General features: G+C 40.4%; 4 protein-coding genes, 1 long non-coding RNA gene and 1 pseudogene across 14 annotated transcripts in view; 2 read left to right on the top strand and 4 right to left on the bottom strand.

The window, feature by feature from the left end:
- Positions 1 to 4,117: 4,117 nt before the first annotated feature.
- On the top strand, positions 4,118 to 6,439 carry LOC104733666 (uncharacterized; annotated as a pseudogene).
- A 79-nt stretch (positions 6,440 to 6,518) lies between these two features.
- Positions 6,519 to 11,515, bottom strand: LOC104732228 (uncharacterized). 2 transcript variants are annotated; one of them, XR_015574383.1, is made up of 14 exons: positions 11,194 to 11,508; positions 10,820 to 10,901; positions 10,282 to 10,385; positions 9,882 to 10,008; positions 9,306 to 9,400; positions 8,868 to 8,991; positions 8,676 to 8,756; positions 8,313 to 8,411; positions 8,039 to 8,194; positions 7,903 to 7,952; positions 7,752 to 7,822; positions 7,572 to 7,616; positions 7,170 to 7,343; positions 6,519 to 7,070 (listed from the first exon to the last, which is right to left on the bottom strand). XR_015574383.1 is itself a non-coding variant. In XM_010451767.2 (14 exons), the coding sequence occupies exons 1-14, from the start codon at positions 11,229 to 11,231 to the stop codon at positions 6,651 to 6,653; spliced, it is 1,671 nt and encodes a 556-aa protein (XP_010450069.1). In that variant the 5' UTR covers positions 11,232 to 11,515; the 3' UTR covers positions 6,519 to 6,650. The 2 variants fall into 2 exon arrangements, 1 of the variants encoding a protein (XP_010450069.1); XM_010451767.2 differs by having other exon boundaries at positions 7,903 to 7,957; positions 11,194 to 11,515.
- A 4,327-nt stretch (positions 11,516 to 15,842) lies between these two features.
- On the bottom strand, positions 15,843 to 17,722 carry LOC104732227 (uncharacterized). Of its 3 annotated transcripts, none has more exons than XR_758749.3 (5): positions 17,093 to 17,722; positions 16,686 to 16,841; positions 16,479 to 16,588; positions 16,236 to 16,387; positions 15,843 to 16,146 (listed from the first exon to the last, which is right to left on the bottom strand). It is a non-coding gene; the product is annotated as an uncharacterized LOC104732227 (long non-coding RNA). The 3 variants fall into 3 exon arrangements; XR_758748.3 differs by having other exon boundaries at positions 17,105 to 17,722; XR_015574382.1 differs by having other exon boundaries at positions 17,150 to 17,722.
- Positions 17,723 to 17,954: 232 nt separating this feature from the next.
- Positions 17,955 to 20,489, top strand: LOC104732226 (heterogeneous nuclear ribonucleoprotein 1). Of its 6 annotated transcripts, none has more exons than XR_758745.3 (4): positions 17,955 to 18,378; positions 18,648 to 19,733; positions 19,933 to 19,993; positions 20,137 to 20,489. XR_758745.3 is itself a non-coding variant. In XM_010451766.3 (2 exons), exons 1-2 carry the CDS (start codon positions 18,157 to 18,159, stop codon positions 19,653 to 19,655), a joined length of 1,230 nt encoding a protein of 409 aa, XP_010450068.2. In that variant the 5' UTR covers positions 17,996 to 18,156; the 3' UTR covers positions 19,656 to 19,871. The 6 variants fall into 6 exon arrangements, 1 of the variants encoding a protein (XP_010450068.2); XR_015574380.1 differs by having other exon boundaries at positions 17,962 to 18,378; positions 19,948 to 20,039; XR_758746.3 differs by having other exon boundaries at positions 17,986 to 18,378; positions 19,948 to 19,993.
- Positions 20,345 to 20,934, bottom strand: LOC104732225 (uncharacterized). Its single transcript, XM_010451764.3, has one exon. The coding sequence runs from the start codon at positions 20,932 to 20,934 to the stop codon at positions 20,548 to 20,550; it is 387 nt and encodes a 128-aa protein (XP_010450066.1). The 3' UTR covers positions 20,345 to 20,547.
- Positions 20,935 to 21,940: 1,006 nt separating this feature from the next.
- The window catches only part of LOC104732224 (peroxisomal membrane protein PMP22-like), a 1,579-nt gene continuing 1,564 nt past the window's right edge, over positions 21,941 to 21,955 (bottom strand). For both annotated transcript variants that reach the window (XM_010451763.3, XM_087478177.1), the window contains exon 7: positions 21,941 to 21,955. This exon is cut by the window's right edge and continues 179 nt beyond it. The gene's annotated coding sequence lies outside the window, so the exon portion shown is untranslated.

The following is a 21,955-nucleotide window of genomic DNA, read 5'->3' as shown; positions in this document are numbered from 1 at the left end:
TTGGGTAATTCGCTTCATGCTTCCTCAATTGTCTAGACGCATAAGCTATCACCTTCCCATTCTGCATAAGTACACATCCCAAACCTCGACCCGACGCGTCCGTGTATACTACGTACGACTCGTCCGGATCCGGTAATGCCACCACCGGAGCACTAGTCAGCATATCCTTAAGTCTCGAGAAACTCTTCTCGCACTCAGCCGACCACACATACGGTTCGTCCTTTCCCGTTAGCTTGGTCAGCGGTTGCGCCATGTTCGCGAACCCTTTCACAAATCGTCGATAGTATCTGGCCAATCCTAGGAAGCTTCTAATCTCTGAGGCGTTCCGCGGTCTAGGCCACTCTGCTATGGATCGAATCTTCTCCTGATCCACGGACACTCCTTTGTCCGATACTACATGCCCTAAGAACCCAATTTTGCGCTTCCAAAAGCTACACTTGCTTAGCTTGGCGAAAAGCTTCTGCTCCTTCAACTTTTCTAGCATTATCCTCAAATGTGCGGCATGCTCTTCTTTACTCTTCGAGTAAACCAAAATATCATCTATGAACACAATCACAAACTCGTCCAGGTGCTCTCGGAAAACATTATTCATGAGTTTCATGAAAGCTGCTGGGGCGTTGGTTAACCCAAACGGCATGACCACAAATTCGTAATGACCGTACCTTGTCCTAAAGGCTGTCTTCCGAATGTCGGACTCCTCTATGAGGATTTGGTGATATCCCGAAGCCAAATCAATCTTCGAGAAATATGTGGCTCCTCGAAGTTGATCTAACAACTCGTCGATCCTTGGTAAAGGATACCGATTCTTCACCGTTACCTTGTTCAATCCTCGGTAGTCGATGCAAAGCCGAAAGGTACCGTCCTTCTTCTTTACAAAGAGTACCGGTGCACCCCATGGTGAACTACTTGGTCTTACGAATCCCTTCTCCATCAGCTCTCCCAACTGTTTCTTTAACTCGGCCATCTCTGCCGGTGCCATGCGATACGGAGCCTTCGATATCGGAGCCGTACCAGGTTCCAACTCGATAGTGAACGGATCTGACCGTGATGGTGGTAACCCGGACAAGGGTCCAAACACACCTTCATACTCTCGTACCACTGGTATCTCTGATAGTCCTGTACCCGTGCCTACTTCCTCTATCAAGATCGAAGCCAAGTACGCTTCGCACCCATTACTGATTAACTGCTCAGCCTGCGTCGCCGAGACTAACAAGTTCCCCGGCAATGGCGTGATGCCCTGAAATTCTAACATCCCTTTCACAGTTTCAAACAGTACACGCCCACGGTAGCAGTCCAAGTGAGCTCGGGGTTTACTTAGCCAATCCATACCCAATATCACGTCGTGTGCCTTTACTCGACATATGACTAACTCTTCCGGCAAATCCATGCCGCATACCATGACCGAGATGTTACGTACCACTCCATACGTAAACATCACTTGACCGCCCGCTGCTTGTACTAAACCACAATGATCTCCGGGTTCCTTCCGGAAACCACCTTTACCAATCATATCCGGACTCACAAAACAATGCGTAGCCCCGGTGTCAAACATCACATGAGTTTCCACACCGCCCATGAGTAAAGTCCCTACACAATTCTACTTGCTAAGAACCTATCCACACACAAACAAACACACGCACACACACACAATATTCACGCTAGAAATTCACTAAGGTGAGTATCCAACTTACCAGTGATCTGCTGTGAAGTGCTCGCTTCCACCTGCCCGTCCGCGATCGAATACACTCTAGGCATAATCGCCGGCCGTTTCGGCGGTGGTGGCAACGGCAGCACCTCGCTGGCCCGTTTCTGCCCTTGCGTTCCCAACTGCGGACAATCCGGCCGAATGTGACCCGGCTGTCCACATTGGTAGCACACTCGTGTGTCGCTCCCCCTCTCTGGACAGCTGCTTGCCATGTGACCCTTCTCACCGCAATCGAAACAAGTGTCCATTAACTGCCGACACTGACCCGAGTGTCTCTTACGGCAAGTCGGACACAAGCGCACACTGCCCTTACCCGTAGGTTTCCGACTCCCAGTCTGCTTACTCCCAGTTCCCGGTTCAGTTTTCACCATCGGCGCCTGCTGCACCGTGATTCCTCCAGGATTCTGCCGAGCTTCCTCAGCCAGTCTGTCCTCCAACATGGCCGCCTTCTCCACCAGCTCAGCAAGACTTCCGAAGTTCCGAATCATGCACCGGTTGCGGACATCCACCCTCATGCCCCGCAAGAACCGACGAATCTGAACTTGCTCCTCTACCATCTCATTTCCACCGTACCTCTTGAGTCGGTTGAACTCGGTCTCATACTCTCGCATGGACCGGTCCCCTTGATTCAAATCCAGGAATTCCGACTCAAGACGGTCGATAGCTTCTTGCGGAAAATACTTCGCAAGGAACAGCCCACGAAAAGTTTCCCACGAACAATTCGGGTTGACCATATGGCTAAGTATAGATGGTCGGTGATACAAGGGTCCATGGGCTAGTTATCAGCCCAGTCATGATCCACAAAATTTGTCTAGGGTGGCTACCGACGAAAAAGGAAAGTATTGCGCGTTACCGATAAAAGGAAATTATCGGGAAAGTGACGCGGAAATGGAAAGAGTTGATTGGATCGGTTAAATGGGCTATACTTAGACGGGCCGAAACCTTGTGAAGGTTAGACCGACATAGAGATAAGGGAAGATCCCGAAGAATAAGGAAGTCTCGTGATAAGACTTATCGCGTAAGGAAAGGATAAGGCGGTTTACTCGACCCTATATATATAGGATTCTCGGGTGACAAGATGGGGGGATCGGCTATTAGCGCCGCAAAAGGAGAGAATAAGGTTCTCTAGGGTTTTTCATGCGCGGATACACGCTCAAGGAGTGCCGCAATGAGATTCCTGAAGAGTTAATGGAAGAAGAAGGTTTCGAGAGAGTTATCAGAGGGATCCGAGAGAACGATCGAGATTTACCGAAGGAATCCGAGAGAGCAATCGGTAAACTGGTCTATGGAAGGGAGAGATCGAGTGACTGATCGAGAAAGAGGTCGATCGGAGACTTGATCGACGAACTGATCGAGAAGGGGTCGATCGTGATCGGTGAAGGACGATCTAGAGCCGATAGGGAGATCGGATAGTTTCTATAGCGATATGGTATCGGACGAGTATCGGAGGCGATACTGGACGAGTATCGGAGGCGATACTGGACGAGTATCGGAGACGATACAGGACGAGTATCAGAGTCGATAGCGATGCGGTACCGAGACGAGGACGATAGCGGTACCGTGACGAGAACGACAGCGGTACCGTGACGAGAACGACAGCGGTACCGTGATGGGAATGATACCGATAGGTGCGACACGAAGGACGCTAGCGATAACGATGGGTACACGGTACGAGGATGACACGATGGGTGGTACGGGCAAGGATCGATAATGGACGGCAAGGTCTTGGAGTACACCGGGACTTGACGCAATGGATTGACGGAGCAGTCTTTCCGCGGCTGGACGGAATCAAGTATTCCAGCCCATCTTTTATTGTCTCTTGGTCACTTTGGGGATGGCTGGCTGTGTGACTAAGGAACAATAAAGGGTGGTCCAATATGGTGAGCATTGACGGACAAGTACTTGGCAGGAGCGGTAGCTGGATCGAAGGAGCCGCGGTGCGGTTGAAGGATATGTGCGATCCAGAGGCTGCGAATTGATAAGGTACATGTTGAGGTAAGATGTGTACTTAGTATGTGCGAATATATGATTGATGGATCGAATTGTGATTAGCCATGGTTAGCTGTCGAATGATGTTAAGTGAATAAGGTGAAAGTTAGTAGGCCTAGAAAATTTTTAATAGCCATGTACGGATATGTATGGGACCTTAGGGTCGGGGTCTTACAGGTATCCCCTCTTTGTAAAAGATCGAGCAATTAATACAAAAACCCTAATTCTTCATTGTTCTTGAGAGAAACCCTACCTTCTTCTTCAAGAAATCATAAACCCTCTTTATGAATTTGTTCCCCACTCAAACAAATTCTTTGTGTGAATTCTAGATTCAACACTTACTGTTCTTGAGAAGGTTTTTGAACTCATCATTCTAGTATTCTTCTTCATATACATTGTAGTGGCTGTTCTTAATTATTGAATATGTTCTTGCTAAAACCACATATTTCTTCACGGTTGGGATCTTTAGGATTCGTGTGGGCTACAGTTGTCCTTCTTGGTGGATTCGTTGGAAGCTTAGAAACAACAGATTTCTGGTTTGTTACTGTGATTCTTGTTGTCGAAGGAGCTTGGACTTTCAGCAGAAGTCATGAGCTTGAACTGCCGCATCAGTCTAAATACACTGGGCGTGTTCGTTTCGTTGTCGCAGGCGGCTGCGGCAGCGGCAGCGATTGCGGCAAACGCAACCTTTTTGATCGCCGCAACTAATCGATGTCTAAAATTAGAATCAGCGTTCGCCGCAGCGTCTTGCCGCAAGCACCTGCGGCAACCAAACGAACAACAATACATGCGGCTGCCGCAGCCGCAGGTACTTGCGGCGACGAAACGAACAGGCTCACTATCTCTGGTATCAACTTGAGCACACTCTTCTTTTGGCTCCAGATTGCTTCTGCTTGCGGCAGCATTGTTATCTCCATCATCAAGCTCATCAAGCAAGACTACTTGAAACCTAATGTCACCAATTTCGACTCTGCTTTGACTCTCTTCTACTCTATATCTTTCTTGTCGAGAAAGCTTACTGGGAATGGATGATCAACGTTTTCAAGATTTTCGAAAAAGTGAGTCATTGGAACGGGTTTGGTGGAAAGATTCTTCTACGACGCATACTCGAGATGTCTCCATGGAAACATCTTCGACGGGTTAAAGATTGGTATGGCTATTTTCGCCATGGAGAGTTTGGTGTCCAAGTCTCCTGATGAGCAAAATATTGGAGCAGAGATTCTCTCTAGATTCTCGAGCAACCAAGACTATTCGGTTGATACTCTGCAGAAGATTGGAACGAATCTGGTGATCGTGGAGAGGTTACTGGAGATGTTAAACTGGAGAAACAAGGATCAACAAGATGTGAGAAGGTCAGCTGCAGAGATTCTCTCAAGATTAGCTAGTAAGAAGCAGAGTTCTCTGAGAGTTGCGGGGATCCCGGGAGCGATTGAGTCCATCTCTACTCTTTTAGAGACCACACACTGACACAAGATTCAGGTAAAGACATGGATGAGACTAGAGAACAGAATCTCAATCAATCATATTCATGGACGTTAAACAATCTTGGACTGCTGATTTTGGAAAGGCTAGCTGGAGATCATGACAACTGTGGGAAGATTGGCAAAACAAAAGGGTTACTCCCAAAGATCATTGACTTCACTTACGCTGAGAAGAGGTTGTTGGAAGATTCAAGTGTTGCGGTCGCTGAGTCATATAAGATCTTGGCAGTGAAACGGTCTTTGAAGCTGTTAAAGACGCTGGTGAGAACAACCGGTGCAACGGGAAAGAACTTGAGGATGATTATCTCTGGAGATGTCTTCACAGTGAGCAACATTAGGGAAACCTTACAACATGGAAAGACTCAACCTGATTTGCAGAAGCTTGGGGCAGAAATCTTGACTTTTCTTGCGTTTGACGAAGGTGCAACCGAGAAAATTGGGGGCACGGGAGGTGTTTTGAAGGGACTTCTCTGCATATTCTTGAACAATGAGATTTCAGAGGATAAAATTGGTGTGAGAGTCTCTGCTGATGAATCTATAGCGATGCTTGCTCAAGGAAGTAAAAGCAATTGCCAACGTATCTTGAGATCAAATAATCTTCAGGGACTCGTTGAGGCGTTGAACAACCCGTTGATTAGGTTGAATGCAGCGAGGATCTTACGGTATCTCTTCGCATATATACAGGTCCTGATCAGTTTGATGAACATATGAAGGAAGTTATTAGATCTGTCGGAGCAACCGTAAGTCCTCATGTTCTTGATCCAAAAGAAATTAATTAGATTTATGAATCATCATCATTACTAATGTTATCTTGTCAATACAGGTTCTTAAGGCTATACTGACTGAAGATAGAAAATATCAAGAAGTTATGGTGGGATTAGCACCGCATATTCTCAAGTTGATGAGTCTTGAAGAATTGAGATGGATGTTCGAGAACGCTAAAGTGGGCGAGGAAGATCTAGCAGAAGCATTAGTCAATATTCTCAAGAAATATGAACAGCCAGTTCCAAAGGCTCCAAGAATAAGGAGGTTTGCAGTAGAGCTAACCATTGCGATGATGAAAACAAATTCTGAGACGGTCAAGACTTTCCAAAAACTTGGGATGAAGAATAAATTAGAGACTGTCTTTGAGACCACGACTGAGCTTGAGAACTTTGATATATTCTCTGGCACGGTTGGGGTGACACGCCATGGCTCAACGATCAATGAACTCACTGAAGAAGCAATGATGTTGTTGAGTTTAAGGTCATCGATTTTGTCTTAAAGACCTTTTGGTCAAAGACATGGAAGGAACAAGAGCAGATTCAAAGCCAACAAGAGATGATATCTTCTCTTCTTAGAGATTTTTGCTAGGACAAAGCATATAAATAAAATCATATAAACCATCACCAGAAGATATTTTGTTGTGACAAACCTTTTAACATTTTAGCTTTCCATTCTATTTTGCACAAACCAAAACACACAACTTAGTGGAATTATCTACTTTTGAAGAAATTAAGATCCCATCGGCGTAACAACCCATCTAAAACGTTTCCTGATGTACTACTACGTCCAACCACAGTCACTGTTGCCTTTGTACGTGATGACAAATCAATGGCGTCGTTTGTGTTCTGACTCATTTTGGGCGAAGCACCAGGGACGAAACCATTTACAGGTCCTGGCAGAGAATCTGATGTTCTACATGGAGCATTGGCTTCAGAAGATGATGGTGCATCATGGTTACTAGGTGTTGAACCGGAAGTAGAATCTGTCTCAAAATGTGCCAATTCAGGTTTTGCAGTAGCAGTAGCTTCTTTTTCTTCAGTGTTCTCTGTGTTGGTCATGGCAGGTCCTTGGTTCTTATGAGTTTCAACCTCCACATCCTTCAGCGATTTCATCATTGCTTCCATCAACATCTGAGGCCATTAAGATATGTGAATAAAGAAATATATAATATAGTCATAAAGAGGGATCATAGTGAAAAATCCACTTCTTTTTTTTAAAAATATTCTCACCCTCTCTTCTTCCTCTGCATTAGATGGAAAATCTGCAAGCTCATCTACGTGAAACTCCACATATTGATCATCATCTAAAGCTACCGCAAGATGAGGATATGGATCTCCATTCGACAAATCAAAGCTGATCATATCAGAAGATGAACTACTGGAGACTTCATGATTCTCTTTCTCCTGAAATAAATCATATCTCAGGAATATTCTACAGGGTACACTCTACACATCTCTTCATTTCTGTTTCTCTTCCACAGACGATATTTTACATGTACAGAAGTTGGTCACACTGCTAATGGTGTCTCTACTATTGTTGATAAAACCATCATTTAATAAGCATAAATCATATATACCACCCACACCCACAAGAAGAGTAAATACAAAAAGATAGAGAAACTGATCTTATACCTTGGTTTCTGATGATGATTGATTAGATGGGTCGCTGGAAGGAACCTGAGAGAAGTAACAAAAAAACCATCATGTTTCTAGGGATTCAGCATAAGGGAAAAATACTTCACAAATGTAGTAGGAAAGCTGTTTTGGCCACTAGTATTAAAACGTTGCAGAACGTAGTCACAAAGTACCAACCTCTGTGCGACTCATAGGTCTTTTCAAGCGGACTTCATTTATAGCATCAGAGGTGCTGCCTGCAGCTAGACCTGATATCAATTAGGTAAGATGTTGCGTAAGGACACAATGAAACCTGGAATAAATATTGAGAAAAACCCGGATGACTTACTTTTTTGTGCTGAGGATTGTGGAGAACTTAGTTCTTGCATGGTGCTCCAACTGCCCTGAACATAAAACAGTTAACATCATTGATATTTCTTGCTAAAGAGGCATGAACACCTAAAATAAAAAATGAGATTTGTTACCTTGGCAAAGTAATTATCCACCGGGTCAAAAAATGAGGGCACAACCACCTCTGGAGGTCGAAGAACGTTATGAAAAAAAATGTTTATTGAATCAAAGTAGAATTGTGGCCGTGGTGAATTGTGGTCTCCCTCGAACTTGATGATATTTTTGTCTCCCTAGCATAATCAACATTCAGATGTTTAAAGGCTGCATGGTCAAGGGTTAATCAAGAACTTCTGAGGCGCTAGAGGAAGAACAGTATAATATGAAGTCTCCATAGGATGGGAAACTTACTATATATGCTTCATGTATACGCTCTGAGTGATGAGGGTGAATAAAGTCATCGTCCATGGCATGTCCAAATAAAACAGGAACAAAACAAGATTTTGCGACCTGCAGCATGAACGATAAATATTTCAAAAAGGAGAAACATAACATCACATAACATAAGAACACAGAGCTAGTAACAAAATCTCTACTAACAATTGAATTTGATACATTTACCACACATTAATAAAAATACTTTATGCCAAACAATGTGAGAAAATACGCAACTGACTACCAAACAAATGATAATGATGCATGCTATTGAATAGATTACTTAATCATCCAAGTAACCAACTGGAAAAAAAAAAGTAAAAACTAAGAGGAAAAGACCTTTATGGTGTTGAGATCCGTTATGTCAAACTTGGCTTTCTTCTGAACAGCTCTCCGCATATATTGTATTGCAAATTTTATCTGAATAAGATATTGAAAGAGATTAAAGCCGTATAATAAAGACACTGTGGCATTGTCGTGGGCAGAACAACTCCCACAAGAAACAGACACTACAAATTTACTTTTACTTACAGTAAACTTTGGTAACCGGAACTTATATGTATCTACAAGTTCCATCATCAAATCAACCAAATCAGAGAATGGGCTGTCTAGAACCATAGCTGCGATAGATGGATCCTCGGCTCCATACATCAAGCTGGAAGACAAGTGTAATATAACACAATGACTTCATAATCCAGCAGACAGGGAGAATGTTTGTAACAATAAAATTTTAAGTTGCAGTGGTTGACGTTTAACATGTTATATAGATCTTTACACACAGGAAAGAGTATATCAGTTGGTTCTCAGCAACTATTCTTCTCTCCACTAGTAAAGATAAAAGGGTTCTCAAGATAAATAAATCCTCAATTGCTTAACTTCTACAGTAAAGAGTTCCATACAGTTTCATGTAAGACTGGGAATGAAAACGCTCATAGTAAGTAATTTAACATTTGAAAGACTTAAAGGAACCTTGTGACAGCACCCATTGAACGACCCCATAAGCCAATCAAGGAGACATTTCCATCCGTGCGCAAATACTCAACCACAGCTTTCAGATCATCTTTCTGCAAGCACCCAAGATACGTTCAACAATAATAATACAAGGAACCGCTCTTAACATTCAGGATAATGACTAATGAAGCCTGTGACTGAGGGGATGGAAAAATTATAGGCAACGTAATCAAGGACATTACAATCCTACATGATCTTTCCACTAATGAACCCAGTGACTATGAATAATTGAGACCTAATCTAAGGCACCTAAGTTTACCAGGAAATACAGCACTAAAACCTCTAGATCATATGGAAATCTTTCTTCAGAAAGATAACAATGAGGTACCTCTATAGAACAAATGAAGTAGCATAGGTGTATTGGTTTAATGTATATAGTTTAGAGAAAATCGAGTTATATAACCTAAAAAATATCAATTAAGAAGCAATATCGACTTTGGACAGCTTGTTTACTCCAAAGAGCAACAAGTTTAGGCTTTAATCTTTGCGGAAGAGAAGATAAATATTTTAAGAAAAGATCAAAGGAGGACATACTTCGTTCCAACCCAATGTGACATACTCCCCGCCAGAGAGACCAGACCCCGAAAAGTCAAGCGTGAAAATTGTGATGTTTGAAGGAAGTAATACGATTGCAGCTTCACTGGCATCAGCTCTACATCCACTGAATAAACAATGAATAGTGAGCTAAAAGGGAGTATGGAAGGTTAGTTGGTGATCACTGGACAACAGGATTTGGATACGACAGTGAGATAATCAATAGGACCACTTATGACAACTGGAAGCCCCTATACGAGTGTTAGCAACCATATCAGTTTTTTTCATTTCAAAGCATAGTATCCTAACCGCTATTGCATCCAATAAAGGATGAGTTATTCAGCTTATTTCACCGGTACAGCTCAGAGTCACACTACTATTAGTTAAAATCCACAATTACCTGTTTCCATGGCAGTATATTACACAAGGTAGAGGCCTATCTTCAGGACGCTCGACTGGCATGTAATGACTACACTTAAGGACATCTCCCCTGCTGTTTTTAACCTATCAAGATAGACACATAACGTCCTATAATATTAGTGGAAGAAAATACAACTAAACCTCTAAAGCAGAGAGAAAAAAATAGACAAAGCTAATGTAACTGGTTAAAGTACTAGAAATGACAAGAGCTACTCCAAACCAGTGGCTGTAAAATAAGAAAACTTGTCCGATCAATAGTGAACAACTGATGAAATTACTGTGACACTGAAAATAACAAACATGTTTCCTCAGATTTATTCTAATCAGGAGTTCACAATAACAGCCAAAAATCTGATCAGATTTTTATTTTAGTATCCATCATACATAGGTTCAAAACAGATATTAAAGTGAGAAGAAGGTTGAACCTCCATTTTTTAGCAAAACTCCTTTACAAGTCCACAGATTGTATTTAGCTCTAGTAAACTATAAAAAAAAAAATGTAAAAAGAAAAGCTTTACCTCTAAATCTTTCCTCTGGTACCATCTCCCTTTAAGCATGAACTCCTGTTCCAAGAGATCATGTTCCGGATTGTATTCAGCTCTGCATCACACACACACATGTTATATTCAAATGCATATGGAACAAATATGTATTAACCAAAATCAAAAATCTTATAATGGATTTGAAAAGAAGAACAGGGTTTTTCTTGAGAAATGCAACCCTAAAATCAAGTAATTTAAAAAAAAGAATCCAAAATCAACAAGAGACCAAGAACAAAACTTCAAAATTCAAATCTAAAACTCTTAACTCTAAACTACAACCTAGTAATAAAAAGAAGCTGAAATAGAATAATAAAAATCAAAACCAAAGAAGCTAAAAGAGCTTCTATTACCTTGGAGGTCGAATGATGAAGTTAACAAGCTGCTCCATCGGAAAAAGACAAAAAAATCACTACCTTCTTCTTCTTCTCATTCTTCTTCCCCACGATTAGTCAAAGTGAAATACAAAAAAAAAAAAAAAAAAAAAAAAAAAAGGAATCAGACAGAAGAAGAAATGTTACTTTAAAAAAAGAACCCTAAATCAAAAGATCGAGCTGTTCCAGAGAAGCGCCAGTAGTGAGAGAGGGAGATCGAAGGGACGAAGAAAGCACACAGAACAATAAAATAAAGAATCAAATACACAAAACGGCTTTTTCGTTTGTTGAACTGTTTTTTTATTTTGATTTTTCAAAAAACAAATTTTATAAACAAAAAACTTTATAAATTAGCCCCACATTTTTGCCGCTTTTTACATTTTAACGACTTAACATTTTATATTTTCTCGCTTTGGATTAACCTTTGCAATTGTAATTATGGAATTTTTAATTAATTATTGCCAATGTAATCATTAATCATTATTACTATTCCAAAGTTTAAAAAAAAAACATTCAGTGAAAGCTGACATTGACCAAGCGACAATTCCAAGTCTCTTTTTACAGTTTCAATTTTTTTTTTTTTGTCGCAACTGTAAATTTAAGGTCTTTTTCGCCCTGGGCGTTCGGCGGAAACGGGTTGTTCGGGTCGGGTTGTTCGGTTTTTTTCTAGTTCGGGTTTTTTAAAATTTCACCGAATTGATGTTAAATTGAAATACGGTTCGGTTCGGTCGGTACTCGGGTTAATCGGATCGGTTACCTGATTTAATTTTGCATCTGAAAACAATTTCTAATTCGGGTTATTTACCCCAATTAGAAATTTTCTGAAGTAAACACCAAAATACAACATGCTAAGCTCATGTACTAGTAGCTTAAAGTTGTGTTAATGAGTTTAAAGACTTTAAGCTACTAGTACAGACTATTACATACCATTACAGACCATTAGAGAAGCTGCTAAGCTAGCATTTTATCTAGTTTAAGCTAGCATTACACCAAAAAACCAATCCATCAACAAAAGCATGCTACTTCGCATCAAAAAGTAGTCAAAAGAGCAGCTTCAAAGTCAGTACTACCATCAATTGTTAACGCTGCATTCCGCATCAAAAAAGACAAAATACGCAGCATCGTACCTGTGAAAAACATAACAAAAACAATGTTAATGAACAACAAAAACAAAACTTATATGAACACTTAGAAAGAACCACAATCATACCTGTCATACTATAAAGAATCATGGAATAGCTTCCGTTGGATTCCGAGAATCTATAAAATGAAACAGATGCAAGAAATTAATACAACTTATAGATATCAAAAGATTTGAAAGGATAACTAAACCGAGAGAAGTTAAACTTACCAAGAGACTCAAAGAATTCAACTTCCTCCAACATCTGGGCCAAGTTTGCTACGGCTGCTTCTCCTTTATACGAGCTCTTTAACCATTGTTGGGTGCACAACAATACCTCAACCATGTAAGGAGTTAGAGAGCTTCTGTAAGGATCCAAGACCCTTCCACTTGTACTAAAAGCTGATTCTGAAGCAACCGATGAGGCTTGAATTGCTAGAACATCTCTAGTCATTTCTGACAAGACTGGATACTTTGGGCTATTACGTCTCCACCAACTGAGAACATCATAAGACATACTTATTATCTACTCGCAGCTCAGGTTTCTCTGCTAGATACTGTTGTAACTCATTGTAGTGTTCTGCAGAAGTCTTCAACCCAACCACCTTGTCGAATATTGAAAGTATCCCCTCACAATCTTCATCATCTGATAACTCGAAGACGGCAGACTCTGGCTGAGAACCTGGGGTGTCTTCGATGGCTTCTGGTGTGCTCACCTTGTAACTGTAATGCTCATACAAGTTCTTCATAACATCTGAAACTTTCGCATTGAGGTGTCTAGACTCGATTGTATCCTTACCATACAGCTGGTCAAAGCAGAGAGAAGCAAACTTCATCTTGTTTCGAGGGTCAAAGACACTGGCCACAATCACCAACGGATTCATGTTTTTCAATCCATCCTAATACTTGTCAAACTTATCCCTCATAACATGTGCTTGCTTTCTGATGTCCTCATCAGGACTGGTACACTTAGTCATCAGATTCCTCTCAATGTCGACAATCTCATTGTAACAGACAGTGGAACTAACTGAATTGGAGGCAGAGAATATCAAGGTGCACTTATAAAAGATCTTCAGAAACTTGACCAACCTTGCAATTTCCTCCCAAGTAGAACTAGTCGGCGGTCCAACTCATTTAGCCTTTGTTTTCTCATCCTCTTCCTCAAAATAATCACAGTACAACTTGTCCTCAGCTTCCATCTTCTCAAAAGCCTTCCTCAACTTCAAAGCAGAACTCAACATCAGATACGTTGAGTTCCAGCGTGTGCAAACATCCAGTGGCAAACTCCCTCTACACATTTTCCCTGTGTCACACCTCAATGCGAAAGACTTCAACCTAGTGAATGATGACCGAACATACTTCACTGCATTCCTAACAGCAACAACATGATGATTAACCTTCTTCAAACCATCTCCGACAATCAGATTGAGGATATGTGCACAGCAACGCATATGTAGGTAATCACCATCTCTAACTAATGCTTCCTCTCCTCTCAGCCTTAACTGAACCTTAAAAGCATCCAAAGCCTTGTCATTGTTCTTCGCATTATCGACTGTCACCGTGAAGACTTTCTTAATTCCCCAATCATCTAAGCAATCCAGCAACTGCCCTGCAATGGTGTCTCCTTTGTGATCCGTGATGACCTTAAAGCTCAGAATTCTCTTCTGCAATTCCCATTCACTATTAATCCAGTGAGCTGTGATCACCATGTAGCTGTATGATGTGGTAGGACACGTCCATATATCCGTAGTGAGAGACACCCTCTGTTTCTCTAAACTAAACAAGTTCTTCAGAGCTGCCTTCTCTTGCAGATACATCGCCATAATGTCTTTAGTACTAGTCCTCCTAGAGAATGTACTGTACATTGGCAAGACATTGAAGCAGAACCGCTTCCATCCCTCTGACTCTACAAAGGAGAGTGGCAACTCATTCACTACTACCATCTCATTTACAGATCTTCTAAACACCATCAGGTCATACTTAATGACCTTAAGATTCCCATTGTTATCACCCGTTATAACCAATCCTTGTCTTTCTGCTTGTCTTTCTCTACCCAATCCTTGTACTGCTTGCATCTATTAATGTGAGCTATCATCGGGCTAGTACCTACTGCCTTACTATCACAGCCTATCTCTGCTGCACAATACTTACAGTAGCTCTTATCTAACTCTCCTTCCCTTTGCAGAAAATGTTCCCAAACCGATGCTCTTTTTGCATACTTCTTTTTTGGTTTCGGTGGCTTATCAGTACCAGATGGAGGTCTTGGACGCTTCTTACCAGATACATTCGGTGCAACATCCGCAGTTGCATCTTCTTGTCTGGGTTGAACTGTAGGCTCCTTGTCATTTTCATCAGCCATCTACAAATGATTTTACAGCTCTCATTAGCTCATAATAACAATCAACAATACAAGTTGCAAATAATGAAACAAGATCATAAACAAAGTAAATAAAATAAACCCTAAATAAGCTAATCAGATGGTAACGAAACGGGGATAGACTAATTGTTAGCTAAAGAACAATGAAAGAAGATAAGCCCTAAATTTCGAAATAAAATTGAAACCGAAACCCTAAATTTTTTGAATAAAAAAATTTAGGGTTTCGGGTTTCAATTTTGAATATGCTAATAGCTTACTATCAAATCAGAGATAAACTAATTGACTAAGAAGATAAACCTAAATTTTAGAAAGAAATTGGAACCCAAACATTCAAAAAATTTAGGGTTTGGGTTACAATTTCTTTATGAAATGTTGCTAACGAATCGAAATAGCCAAATTGATAACCAAAAACAACTTAAGAACACAAAGAAATTGAAAACAAAGAAGTACAAAAGAACTGACCTTTACGAATTTCTTGGCTGTTCGCAGATGTATCCGTAGAACTCTCTAGAAGAGAAGAAGCAGAAGAAGATGTTGATGAAGGAGAATAAACGAGATTAGATCGGAGGACCGTATGAAGTGATGAACTTCTTCTCTCTCGCTTTCAGAATCGCATCTTGCGGACTGCGGCGTTGAAGAAAGAAAGAAGTGAAAAAATTAGGGTTAATACATACGGTTAGGCTTATATATTTATGCGGATTTTCATTAACCGATCGGTCCGATTACCGAACCGAACCGAACCGAAATCCGATTATCAAATTAAATTTTGCCGACCGGTTCTGCTTTCTCTCTTCGGTTCGTCCCGATAACCGACATTTTCGGGTTGTCCGGTTCGGTTTGTCCGGTTATTGGCCGAACGCCCAGGGTGAGTTTTTTTAGTAGAGAACGTGGGAGTATTGTCGTTATAGGTAGACTATTATATATTTAAAAATATATAAATACGAGGTTGGTTTAAGAGATTAAATAAACATATACTTATATGAGGGTTAATTATTACAAGTTCTAAAATAAAGCTGTAAGGGCATCTTTATAGGGATATTTTTTTTAGTGTTCTTAGATTATATAAATTAGGAAAATAATCTAAAATCAGTCTTTAAGATCTTTTGCTCAAAAGTTAATTATAGGGAGAACTAGTGTAAGATCATATGATTTATTAATATAATATTTGTATGAAACAATAAAACACTGTTGAGAATGAACTGCTTCTTGAAAACTATGATCATGAAAACTATGATCATGCTACTATCATTCATATTTGTGACGTGCAAAGGATGTTGACATAAAACGTGAATCCAACGGAAAGGTCGGTAAACTGATACCACCAGTTGGAAGTACTTTCAGCACCCAATGAAGGCGTTTTCAGTTCTTCTATTGATCCTACCGTTGGAATGTTGTACTCTCTCTTCCTTGGCGTTGAGCTTGTTGCTTCATCCACCTATTTATTTACAATTTTGATAAATAAACAATTTTGTCCAATTCAATCATGTTATCATGATTAAAATAAAATTGAACAGATCGTGTTACCTTGTACTCGTGACCAAAACATTTTCCTGTCTTTTCTTTGATGTCTACTACGTTGCCATCATGGTGGCTTCTTAGTTCTTTCAAGTTTTCAGAACAAGGAGCGATTGTGGAATTAACATCCACTGATACGTCTTTATCGAGTTGTAAAGATTCTGCAAATTTAAAATGATTAGAGTCAAATATATAAGAGCATTGATTGATTGATTTATACATGAATGAGGAAAACTGAATTAGATTACTTACGGTCAATGGATGAGATGATATCGCTGTTTGCAGAATCCACATTGCTTAATGTGGTTGTGACCGCAGAAGAAAACTGCGCTCGTAGTTTCTCATTGTTTTCTATTGCTCCTCTGGTTTACCATTTACATAAAGAAGATCAGTTTGAATTTGGATGATATGTATATAGAAAATATTTGCAAGGAAGCATAGTAAGGTAAGGTGCATTACCGGATGATAGAATCCGCGGATGCAACATTTCTCTTCTCTACATAGAATATGCTCTTATTCAACCCACTTCTTTCACAACATCTTTCATCACACTCTCGTATTCTAACCACTCATCTTCATTTAGCTTCATTGTTAACATGTCTTTGCTTTTCCTATCTGATTAACCAAATTAAGAAAAAGAATCAACCAGCAATCTTCACGAAACAAAACCATCTAACCACAATGGTTCCCAAAGTTAAAGTTATAATTTTTGGGGGAAAGATCGAACTCAAATCAATAAGTTATAATTTTTGGGGGAAAGATTGAACTCAAATCAATAAAGCTTCAGACTTGCATATAAGAAGTATAAGTAAAACCTAAGAACCTATGATCCACAAATTTGAACATATAAGGAGAGAGATATAAACATGTGAGATCACCGGTGATTAGAACGAGAGAAGGGTTGATAAGAGACAGAGCAGGACCAACGATGTTTTTGAAATCAATGGCTCTTTCGGGATGATGAACACTGAAATGAAGATCGGAAAGCTGAACAACCCAAATCAAGTCTTGCCCAGTTCTCGCTTCAATCACTCTTCTTCCAGATTCATCAATCGAACCAGAGACCCTTGTACTAAACAAGATTAGGAGAAGGAGAATCGTAAACGAGATTCTTCTCCGATGAGAAACTGTTTTGTTTCTGAGCAAATCGTCGTCGCCGATGGAAGAAGATGAAACGAGAGAAATCTCTCGACCGACCAAAACAACAAGACTCACTGGAAGAAGAAACCAAATAAAACTTTCGACCCCCAAATATTTCTTTCCAATACCATTGCGACACGTCACAGAAGAACACACCTAACAACAGTTCCGAAATAAGAACATGTTTTATGATCTAAGCCCAATTTCGAATTATTTTGAATAAATATAAGCTCAAGAACACCCATAAAGATGTCCCTATAAAGATGGCCTAAGTAAGGTGTGACTTTGGGAATTTTTAGACAACAAAGTGCATATCTCTGGACTCTGGCCACAGAGAGATGATTTCATCACAGCACGAAAGATTTTTTTGTCGTCCTCTTAAAGATGTAGTAGTGGCACGTGTGGAATAGAACACACACACGAGCGAATTTTATAGTAAGTCTTTATGGCCCATTAGGTCTACTTCCATTGGGCCTGACTAAAGCCCCATAATTAAAAAGAAGACGAGAAACAGATCTGAACCGTTCGTAGATTGTAAAAGATCTGAACCGTTCATTTATTTATCTGCTGACAGATTCGTCCCTTCGCGAATATCAATACCAAACCAATAGAAATATTCGTTTGCTGTCTTCTTCTCAAATCGGCCACAGCCATTGCTCTCTCTCTCTCTCTTCTCAAAAAAGCTAAAGTCTTTTTGTGATTTCTGGAGGTTTCTGCTGTGGGTTTTTGTAGATTGAGGGTGTGATTTGTGATTCGTGGGTCAGAAGTAAGAGAGTGGTATAAGTTAGTCATGGATTCGGATCAAGGAAAGCTTTTTGTCGGTGGTATCTCATGGGAAACTGATGAAGACAAGCTCAGAGAACATTTCAGCAACTATGGAGAGGTTTCTCAGGCCATTGTGATGAGAGATAAGCTTACTGGCCGACCTAGGGGTTTTGGCTTTGTTATCTTTTCGGATCCTTCTCTTCTCGATAGGGTTCTTCAAGACAAACACAACATTGATACTAGAGAGGTTAATTTATTCTTCTCTTATAGCTCCGTTTCTCTAATTGTGTTGGTTTTTTTGTTTCAAAGTTTTGCCCTTTTGCGTTTAGCTGCGTTGATTTAGGCATTTTAGGGAAATTGATAGTTGTTTTGTGGTTTGCATCATACTCTCTATGAAGTGATTGAGTAGAGTATTAGAAAAGAAAGTTTGGCTTGGTCTACAGGTTGTGCTATGTTCTTGATTTGGGTCAAGTATGATTCTTGGAGGTTTATTAATTGGATTTGGTTGGTGTTTAGGTTGATGTGAAGAAAGCCATGTCAAGAGAGGAGCAACAAGTCTCTGGAAGATCTGGGAACCTTAATCCATCTAGAAGTTCTGGAGGTGATGCTTACAATAAAACCAAGAAGATCTTTGTTGGAGGCTTGCCACCTACTTTGACAGATGAAGAGTTTCGCCAGTACTTTGAAGTTTATGGCCCTGTGACTGATGTTGCCATCATGTATGACCAGGCTACTAACCGACCTCGTGGTTTTGGATTTATTTCCTTCGACTCTGAAGATGCTGTAGACCGTGTGTTGCACAAGACTTTCCATGATTTGAGTGGCAAGCAAGTTGAAGTAAAGCGTGCTCTTCCTAAAGATGCCAATCCTGGAGGTGCTGGACGATCAATGGGTGGTGGTGGCTCTGGCGGTTACCAGGGTTATGGTGGCAATGAAAGCAATTATGATGGACGTATGGATTCCAGTAGGTTTATGCAGCACCAAAATGTTGGAAATGGTTTACCATCTTATGGGTCTTCTGGTTATGGTGCTGGGTATGGAAATGGTAGTAATGGTACCGGGTATGGTGGCTTTGGATACACTGGTTCTGCTGGAGGTTATGGTGCAGGTGCTGCTGCTGCATATGGAGCGACCAGCATCCCAGGTGCCGGTTATGGAAGTAGTACTGGAGTTGCCCAGAGAAACTCATGGGACAATCCAGCTCCTAGTGGTTATGGGAACCCAGGATATGGGAGTGGTGCTGCTCATAGTGGATATGGAGTTCCTGGTGCAGCTCCTCCTGCGCAGTCACCATCTGGCTTTAGTAACCAAGGCTACGGATATGGAGGGTACAGTGGAAATGATTCTGGTTATGGAAATCAAGCTTCATATGGTGCAGTTGGTGGGCGTCCTAGTGGTGGCGCTTCAAACAACCCTGGTAGTGGTGGCTACATGGGAGGCGGTTATGGTGATGGATCTTGGCGATCTGACCCGTCACAAGGTTATGGTGGTGGGTACAATGATGGTCAAGGTCGACAAGGCTAGTAGTAACTAGGGGATTATCACTACCCTGGTTTTTGGATCCTTAGATCAAATCAAAGGCTCCTCTCAACTTCATAACGGGTTGGACTGCTTGAATCTCTTTATAAGCATGTGCTATCTATTACAATAAGTCACTTCTATTATTAAGTTATTTTTCGGTTGAGTGTACTTTTGAGTTTTTGCAGAGTTTATTATAACTACAGGCTTTGCTGTTTTTCATATTATGTTTGTCGTCCTAGTATTCTTTTTGGTTTTGGCCTGATGGATATAACATAAGCAGGGAATAATGCTTCAGGGTACTTGGTTAAGAAAGCAGATATGGTGAGCAGAAGTCGATGGAGGTGAGAGTCAAATTGCTGAATGTATGGTCTTGAGTAGAAAGTAGAGGTAGTTGGTTCAGTTAGTGGTAGCATCGAGATGAAGGTGTAGAAAATAGTGTGGCTTTGAGAAAAGGGGCATAATCGTTTTGCATCGTGTGTTACAGGACTCATCGAGGTGTGCTTGAGTTCTTAGGTGGAGCAACGAGTCATCGGGGTTGAATCTGAGGTCGGTTTCCTACTTGGAGTTGAGGTAAATTGCTTGAAGAATGAAGAGTCAAGTTGTTAGGCTACTTAGGTTCACGGGAATGAAACAAACATAGATACTAAGGCAGCCACATTGTTAATATATCTTTTGATATTGTGGGTGTGGGGTTTTGATCCGTAGTGGTGGATATTAGATACCAAATTATCGCAATTATAGAAACTAGTGGAAACACAAAAGTGCAAAGCTTATCATGGAGTCGAAATACTAAGTTACAAATACTTAATTTATTTCATTAAGAAGTCGGTTTAACCATCTTGTTTCACGTCAGAAACATTCATGCACTGCAACTACATCTTTCTTCTCATTTAGCTCAGTGATGGTGTCCAATCCAGCCACCGCCAAATCCCCATCCTTTACCAATTCCAACGCCTTTCCCGATGCCGCCAACTTTACCAATGCCACCTCCAAAACCACCGCCTTTGCCTATTCCGCCTTTTCCAATGCCACCTCCAAAACCACCGACTTTGCCTATTCCGTGGCCAAAAAGGCCTCCACCTTTACCAATGCCACCTCCTTTGCCAAATCCCGCACCGTGCCAACCACCAAAACCACCTCCAAAGCTCTTTCCGCCTCCTACAAAGGTCTTCTCCTCTTCATCTTTGTTGAAGGTCACACCTCTCGCAGCAACATACTTCACCACAAAAACATTGAACCATAACAAAGCCAAAAGACTAGCTCCATTCACGAGACGCCCCATATCGTGTGATGTTTTGTATTATGTTTGTATTTGCATAAGCCAAGAGAGACCAGCTCCGTTTATATAGCGAGTAGCCAAACCAACTACACGACCACTTTCTCCAACAAAGATATCTAAATAAAATATTGTTTCAACTACTAACTGACTGATTGTTTCACTTCAATTCGTAAATAATTTTACGTTTTCATATATTCCCATCACATCTTTACTCTTACCATGCTTGTCTCCATCCATCGACGCGTTTTCTAGTCTATAAGACTACAACTCCATACGCAATTTAAGTTTCCATTTTGGTACAGAAGAATAAATTTCTCACAACCATTTTTCTTATGCTCTTCTGTTCTAAAGTTCGTCTTTTAATGTTCTATTGATAGTTGTTACTTGTTAGTTTGGTGTTTGAATCTATGTAGACGTTTAAGCACAATCTGATAAAATAAGAAACTTAGGGGGTCTATAACGCATATCTAATAGCTACTTCTTTGTATATTAAAAAACAAAAAATGTTAAAAGAGAAATGAATAAAATCGGTAGTGTGTTTTCTCAAATCTACTAAAGTGTGGTAAAAGCATTTATGTAACTACTTCAAAATATGAGCAAGTGAAGACTGTAAGGTTAAAGCAACTTGATCCATCGATAGTTTTTTTTTTGGTAATGTGATCAGTGATCCATCGATAGTTTGTTTTCGATAGTTCCTACCTACTTCTTCTTTAATTATATCGGTGGGAGTTTAGTTGTTAAATCAAGTACAAAGTAATAAATTTAGAGAAAATGATTAATTTGTACTAGTAAGTTTATTCATTTAAAACATTTTTTTCATACATCTTATGAAACAAACTATTGTATACATGAACTCACGGTATACAGTTAATACATGCCAAGTCTTTATTATACGGTATCGCTTCCCATGCACCATGTATATATAGTTTTGAGTGCTATTTGAGGATGAAAGTTAAGAGTGAAATTTTTTAAAAAATTGCATTGAATTTGAATTATTATTGGTATGATGGACCTAAACAACACA

Source organism: Camelina sativa, chromosome 12, assembly GCF_030686135.1.
Source record: "Camelina sativa cultivar CO46 ecotype springtype chromosome 12, ASM3068613v1".
Lineage (NCBI taxonomy): Eukaryota > Viridiplantae > Streptophyta > Magnoliopsida > Brassicales > Brassicaceae > Camelina > Camelina sativa.
The sequence above is the reverse complement of the archived record's forward strand: the minus strand, read 5'-3'. Positions and strand labels throughout refer to the sequence as shown.

Coding starts and splice junctions, on each gene's coding strand:
- LOC104732225 (XM_010451764.3), bottom strand. CDS start 20,934: ATGGGGCGTCTCGTGAATGGAGCTAGTCTTTTGGCTTTGTTATGGTTC.
- LOC104732228 (XM_010451767.2), bottom strand. CDS start 11,231: ATGGAGCAGCTTGTTAACTTCATCATTCGACCTCCAAG. Junction 10,386..10,819: donor ACCAGAGGAAAGATTTAGAG/GTAAAGCTTTTC, acceptor CTATCTTGATAG/GTTAAAAACAGCAGGGGAGA. Junction 7,344..7,571: donor AATCATCATCAGAAACCAAG/GTATAAGATCAG, acceptor GATTTATTTCAG/GAGAAAGAGAATCATGAAGT.
- LOC104732226 (XM_010451766.3), top strand. CDS start 18,157: ATGGATTCGGATCAAGGAAAGCTTTTTGTCGGTGGTATCTCATGGGAA. Junction 18,379..18,647: donor ACAACATTGATACTAGAGAG/GTTAATTTATTC, acceptor GTTGGTGTTTAG/GTTGATGTGAAGAAAGCCAT.